We start from the raw sequence: 7,006 nt of genomic DNA on the forward strand, positions 1-7,006 counted from the left end.
CTCATGCTTATGCATCGGTTTTCGTTGGAAGTTGATAAAGCCACAAACTCTCTAGACCTTAACGTTGGAGTCGACCCTGGAATGGGTGATCACATTGTGCCGATTGCTCCCACTCAACCCGTCGTCAACCAACCAATACAGGATACCAATCCATTTGGTATACTTGAAGATAACGGTAGTATATGTATTCTTACCTATGGTTACATTTGATATCCAATACCCACTACAATTATATGCTTAATGTAGAAAGGAAGTAACGAAATATATGTAAAATGCAGCGAGGATTTCTCCAGTATCAGTCTTGAGAACTGCTTACGATCCCTCAACCTACAGTGGGATTAGTGGTGGATACGTTTCCTATGATCAAGCTCGGTACTGGGCGATGAGAGACAGCTATTATGAAAGCCTAATGGCATCAAGTTACGCGCTACAACTAGGCCGGATATATGGGGTTCCTGGCTCTGAATTTACTGGATATGTTCCCAGCGATCTCAACATAGTCAATTCAGGGGAGCAGGAAATCCCTCAATACCAAGCTCAAGTGGATGTATCTTCCACTGCCTCGTCAACTGAGTTCAATACCGGGCTTCAACTGGGAGGTCAGATCAACAACTCTACACTAGGAAATGGTAGAGGCCATGGTCAAGTTATATCTGAGATAGGTTTGTCGCTCTCAGCCAAAATATAGAAAACCTGGATAATGCCTTGTTATAACCGTTATTTTATTTGATATCCGGTTTTATACTGTGTAAATTGTAATTTAAGCTTTCTCGTTCATCACTGTAATTACATAGGTGAACCATCGAGGCGGGTGTTTGGTGAGGTTAACATAAAGCAAGAGGTGAAAGACGAGACTGAAGTGACGACTCAGGGTGGACAGAGAAATGCAGATGATGCAGTTGAAGGAACTCCCGGTGAAAAAGCCGGAGGCATTTGATGAAATTAAAGTATGGTTGGTTTGGAGTCTGGAAGATCAGTAGCAGTTATGTGTTTATAAATAACAGTGAACGCATGGAAGGTGTCCTTTTTAGGAGTTTCTATATTGGTTGCTTGTAAGATAAACTTTATCTACTATCTGTCCCTGCTTTGTAAGATAAACGTTATCTTATTTTGGGGTGTTTGTAAGATGTGGTAGTATGGGTTCATGTAATATGGTAACTCGTCTGTAACATAAATTAAGAACGTTTTCAATGTGAAATAGTTTGTTTCCCTTATCTGATTTGGATCGGGTGTTATAACAATCTATTGAAGAAGTTACTTAAGAATAAAACCGGTTTTACAATATCCTCTACCTTCAATTCGAAGGAATAACCGGTATTTCAGGATTTTCCTATTTAATATTGCAACGATTGACCGTTTTATCTTTCAACCTCCTAATCTTGGATGCTTTTAACATAACATCAAATGGTTTTAATACTAGATAACAGAAACTGATAAACTTATAAAGGTAAATAAGCATTATCCTGGTTGACATAAATAAGCATTACATAGCAGTAACATATAATATTAGATCCTCAGTAAAAAAGAAAGTCGTCCTACAACTTGGCATGAAACTCGTATATCATAACAGCCGCTCTATGTGCTTCATCGGTGATAATTGACGGAGTTATCCCACGGCATGGGTCAGAACCAAACAAGGAATGTGTTTGAATCAGGAGGGTTGCTGTGATAGCCGCTTCGCCAGGGTTTTCATTCTTGGCAACACCTTGAATCCTTTCTACAATCAGGGGAGTATCAACACCCGCAATAGATATGGAAGATTGTTTTACCAGTAGAGGAAACATTTCTGAGATAGGCAGAAGAGATTGCCGAAGTGCAGAATCCTCGTTTAAGTCAGGGTTGCAATCAAAAACATAAAGCTTTGATGCACTGAAATCCAGACATAATCCTATCCAGTGCTCTTTTCTGATGCATATTGGAAAGTAAAAACGGGTTCCAGGGGTAAAAGCCTGACAGCTATTAGCGAGCCCATCTACTAGACTCTTGCTGAATAGGAAAGCACCCTTATTCTTTTGCTTCTTGAATTTTGCATGGTTCCTACACAACAATGCTGCAAACCGACTGTCCAGAAACGCAGCACTTATGTCCACTTTACCGATACAATGATTATCGAAGGTGGATCGGACAACCCTCATAAGAATATCTACGACCTGAATTTACAGTTAGCTGGTGTCATAAATATACTCCACTTCTCCGTAGATCAGTTTTAAAATAATAACTTGCCTTGCCAGGTAACAAACGAGTTCTGTCCGCTATATCAATAAGGTCTTTATGGGTAACCGAGAGTCCACCAACGTTTATAAAACTGCAATAAAAAGGCTTTACTATATTATTCTACCAATCCACATGTCAAAATATATGAAATATTTCTGATGGATAAAATGAAATTTACCAAGGTTTCTTAAGTAGTGTGGACAGTCGAGCATACTTGTCACGAACAACCGACATATCATAATAGCTACCCCCACAAAGTTGACCTTCTCGAGCACGATTAAGTATGCTACTCCCGCACTGGTAACCGCTAAGTAAATACTGTGGGACTGTCTTGATACGCTTGCTTTTTCGAGAGAGGAAAGTATCTAGATGCGTCTCCAAACCATGATGAGTATTATTCTCTCCCATCTGATCGTGTTCACGCGAGGGTAAAGCATCTTTCTCTTGAGTCAGGCCCAAAGAGAAAGATGGTTGATCGAACTGCAATATCATATATGTGTTAATATTGTTATGACTGCGCTTGTCATAAATTGAGCATTATAATCAAGAAGAGGTCGGAGACCATACATCTGATCTAAGGCGATCCTCCGTTCCGCTGTGCCCCGATAGTGTACTCATTTGAGGTCTGCTATCTCCGACATTCACGTTTGTAGCGGCATAAGCGAGATTTTGTTTCGACTGCCATTTTTGGACCTTCGATTAAATAATGTTATACATCATGTTAAACATAAGGCTTCTCATATTAGTAACAAAAGGTAGTGCTGGGGGTAACTACTCTATACTTACGGGGGCAAACAGTTTTGATCCTGAGGAAGCTTCGTTGTTAAATTCAAAAAGAGGAGTACGTCGAGGAATGGTATTTTTATCTTGATGGGCGAGTACGAGGGTCCCCTTTAAAATAAAAGATATTATGAAGGTAGCAACATTTTGATAAATATCTGTAACCCAAATCAACATATGTAGTAAGTTACAAAATTTAATATAGACATACTTACATTAAGTTCCGGACGAGATATAGACCTGAGTTGATGTTTGCTTTCACCCAGCTTACCACCGGTTGGTAGTGAAGAGATTTCGTCTTGACCACGTCCGTCGGAAACCTAAAAAGTGAAATCGGAATACACTAATTGAAACCGGTAACACACTTATAATTATGGATTTAATATATGTTTACTCAATCTATATGATGAGGCAATCATGAAGCCGGATTTATCTTCAAATAGCCGGTGATTTCTTTCTTACAAATAACCGGTTATGCACTACAGGAAGATTCTTACAGGTGGTTGGTTGGGTGATCCAGGAGGAGTTGAATAATGACTGAGATTTTCCAACACATTAGCGATCACCCTGTTATTCTCGTCATCACCTTCCACTGCAGGTTGGTTGGAACAAGGTGGGATAGATGCATTGGAAGAAGACGGATTGATTGGGTGACACTCTGAAGCAGCATGCCCATTACCGGCCTCGCTTCGACCGGTTAGTTGTTTCGAAGAACTTGGCTTCGAGACATGACCATCTGACAGGATGATATTGTGACACCCTGAAACCTCATGTGCATGACCCTGGGCAAGTGAAACCAGAATTTCCGATTTCATTTGCTTTATCATTCCAGACACAGTGGCTAGAACGTCATCTTTGTACTGTACAGATGACAAAGCTAACTGTTTCATGGAGTCAATGCCAGACGACACTTTGCCTTCGATCCGCTGGAGCTCAGGTTTGAGAAGGGAAAGCACAATTGGTGAAATTTTATCTTCTTCTGCTTCTATGCTCTGTTTCTCCTTCCCTCGGGTCTGCTTCTTCTTGCCATTTGGTTTGGAGTCTTCCCGCATCTTCTCAACATCAGATTTTGTTACTCCACCTTTGAACATATCTTTGGAGAACACAAACTTTTGAAATATAAGCTTCAAAAGGTTGTCAACTTTGATATCAAACACCTCGTCTGGCCAACCCAAAACAGAATCATTGAGTGGCCGATGAGGATCTTCGGGGATAATGCTGTTCACAACAGCCTACACAACATGGAAGTATCCAATTCCGGTTAAATAATTACTACAAGCACGATTAATATAGGTAATAATATTAGTACTAATTATTCAGTTAAATATGATGTTTACCTCCGATTTTCTGTCTACTTCCCTTGCGTGGGCAGGATTCAAAGTCTTCCTCCTTGCCTTGCTAACAGGGGACTCTATTTCATCATCATCACTTTCCGATTCGGAAGAAGAACACGCATCCTGAACCACTTCTGTCAAAGCAGGGACAGCTTCAACAATTACAAGCTGGAGAGCTAGAGCAAAGCCTTTAAGCGCAATGGTATCTTGAGACAAGGATATCTCATCCCTTTTTTTGATACTGGTCATCAGCATATCGAATGCAATACGACCCCATGGAAAAGACAAAAACTCTTCTATGTCTCCAAGTAGCTCAGCGTACTCCTTTAGCATTTTCATCTTAAGATTTGTTGACAGCAACACAGATGAAACTATTGCAAGGCATGCCAATTTCATCCGGATATCTGGATCTGTAACCGTTTTTTTTCGTAGCATCTTCACAGCCTGAGATACTCGCATTTCTTCCATACTCCCAAATAGTTCGGGCCAATAAGGTTTCTCGTTGATATTCTTCTTCTTCATCTTCTGCTTTTTGGGGATTTCACCGCAAGGAAGCCCAGTGACTATGGCAAACTCCCTCAATGAAAACCTAATAGGATTTCCGGCAAACCGAAACCAAGCTTCGTGTTTTTTTTCGACCTTCAACTGTCGAGATAGTAGATATCTAGCAAATCTACCAGAAAATGCAGGTTTTTCGGCTATCTCGATGAGTTTACCAAACGACGACTCTCTCAGGTACTGGATCTCAGCTTCGTTGAGAGCATTAAGTATGGTGTTTATTGCTCGAGAAGACTGGTAAGTAAGCACTCTGACGCCGACTGGTTCCTCGCCATCCGCAAAAACCATCTGAGGTAACTCAACTTCGGGTTCTTCCACGAGATCTTCATGGTAATCGACTATTCTCGAAGAAACCATTTTGATTTTAGAGAAAACAGATTTTTTAGAAACGTCTATGAGCGATTTGTAGAGAAAACAGAGGTTGGTGGCAAATAAATAAGACCTGAGATTTAGTTTCAAAAATCACATATGTTGTAGAACGAAAGTCTGAACGAAAAAATCTAGGGGTCTTTGCACTTTTAACACTTATAGATATTTCAACACCTTATGTTCTTTGCATAATTATCTTTTCCTTTATGCAACCGCCTCAACCTGTTGTGACGTCAGTAATTTGACAGGCGCATGTGCTCCACTCTTTTATCAAATGAGGGATAGTTCTGGGATTACCGAAATTGCTACAGCCCTTTTACCACCTAGCTAATATCTAGACGAAACTTTACCATCTAGTGCAAATTCCCTATATATAATGCATAATTTAATTTTATTATTATTTTTATAGTTGAAAAACTCATACAAGATAATCAATGATGATGCTATTATCATCTAGTTACTAGTGAAAAAGATAGATTATGGTTAGCATGCAAAGCTAGCAAATAAAATATATGATTTTAAGTTTTTAACTAGTTCGAGTTTCGGTTCAAATGACCCCGTTATATTAAAAAAATTAATACTGAAATAAACATAATAGATACTTACTTGAATTTGGTCACCAATGTTAACGATGAGAGCATGAGGAGCTGGTTGGACTGAGATCCAAGCATCGTCGGATCCACGGACCTGAAGACCGGTGACATATTCGTCCGGCAAGAGAATCGTCAATCCTCCGGGATCAGAGTGCGGAGAGAGGCCGAGAGTCAGCTCCGGCTGAGGACATATTGGATAGTAATTAACCCTCAAGCATCCTCCTGCTTCCTCTTTACCACCAAACGCATTTTGAAGTCTATCTTCTTGTAATCCCAAGTTTCTCGACAATATCTTCATCAAGTTCTCGCACAATTTCACCATTTCCTTGCAATAATCCTCTAAGGTGTCTCTACATAATTTTAATTTTAGTATAACAAGCAGAAAAAATGTTGTTATTATTATATTTTCTAATAAATAGTTTGACCCAACAACTAGTATTATGTGAACATGTTCTAAGTCGTGAATTATAAGTGTATCTACGTGTTATCATCGTTTCTTTTACTCAGACTATTTTTATCCGGGTATTTAAAGGGGTCCTATGGGGGTTTAAAGGGCTTGGGCCCTACAAAAGCATAATAATCGGTTACAAAATAATAAATTAAGGATTGATCTTGGTTAGTTTTTTGTACGGTTTGCGGATTCCACTAATACTTGATGCCCCGCGGTTGATTTTTTTTTCAAAAAAAAATTTTAATCAGACAAATTTTTTTCTTTAAGAAACTCTCTAACAATTTCAACGATAATCATGCTTTTATTCTCACCGCGTCGAAAAATAAGTGCATCTTTTTTTTAAAAAAAATATTAATATTAAAAGTACGAAGATTAAAAGTGTTCTAAAAAAATAATATTAAAAATTGTAATCCCACGATTGTAAAGTTGTAAAAGTACGAAGATTAAAAGAAAATAAGTGCATCTACGTGGTAAAAAAAATATTAAAAATTGGGAGACTACGTGGATTAATATTAAAAAAATAAGATTAAAAGAATATTATTTTTAATCCCATTAATAGTCAAAAAATAAGTGCATCTACGTGGTATTTAAAAGTGTTCTTAAGATTAAAATAATAAGATCAGTGTAAAAGTACAAAGATTAAAAGAAAAACAAAGAGAGATCAAGAGGACACAAACTGCTCTCAAAAGAGAGATTTAAAAAAATGA

General features: G+C 38.5%; 2 protein-coding genes across 2 annotated transcripts; both read right to left on the reverse strand.

Annotated features, from left to right (window-relative positions):
* Window positions 1–1,478: 1,478 nt before the first annotated feature.
* On the reverse strand, window positions 1,479–6,738 carry LOC130504315 (uncharacterized). Its single transcript, XM_056998929.1, has 4 exons — window positions 3,001–6,738; window positions 2,782–2,907; window positions 2,393–2,694; window positions 1,479–2,305 (listed from the first exon to the last, which is right to left on the reverse strand). The coding sequence occupies exon 1, from the start codon at window positions 5,241–5,243 to the stop codon at window positions 4,311–4,313; it is 933 nt and encodes a 310-aa protein (XP_056854909.1). The 5' UTR covers window positions 5,244–6,738; the 3' UTR covers window positions 1,479–2,305; window positions 2,393–2,694; window positions 2,782–2,907; window positions 3,001–4,310.
* Window positions 5,460–6,170, reverse strand: LOC130504316 (jasmonate-induced oxygenase 3-like). Its single transcript, XM_056998930.1, has 2 exons — window positions 5,862–6,170; window positions 5,460–5,519 (listed from the first exon to the last, which is right to left on the reverse strand). Exons 1-2 carry the CDS (start codon window positions 6,168–6,170, stop codon window positions 5,460–5,462), a joined length of 369 nt encoding a protein of 122 aa, XP_056854910.1.
* Window positions 6,739–7,006: the final 268 nt, after the last annotated feature.

This window comes from Raphanus sativus, unplaced genomic scaffold, assembly GCF_000801105.2.
Source record: "Raphanus sativus cultivar WK10039 unplaced genomic scaffold, ASM80110v3 Scaffold1491, whole genome shotgun sequence".
Classification (NCBI taxonomy): Eukaryota; Viridiplantae; Streptophyta; class Magnoliopsida; order Brassicales; family Brassicaceae; genus Raphanus; species Raphanus sativus.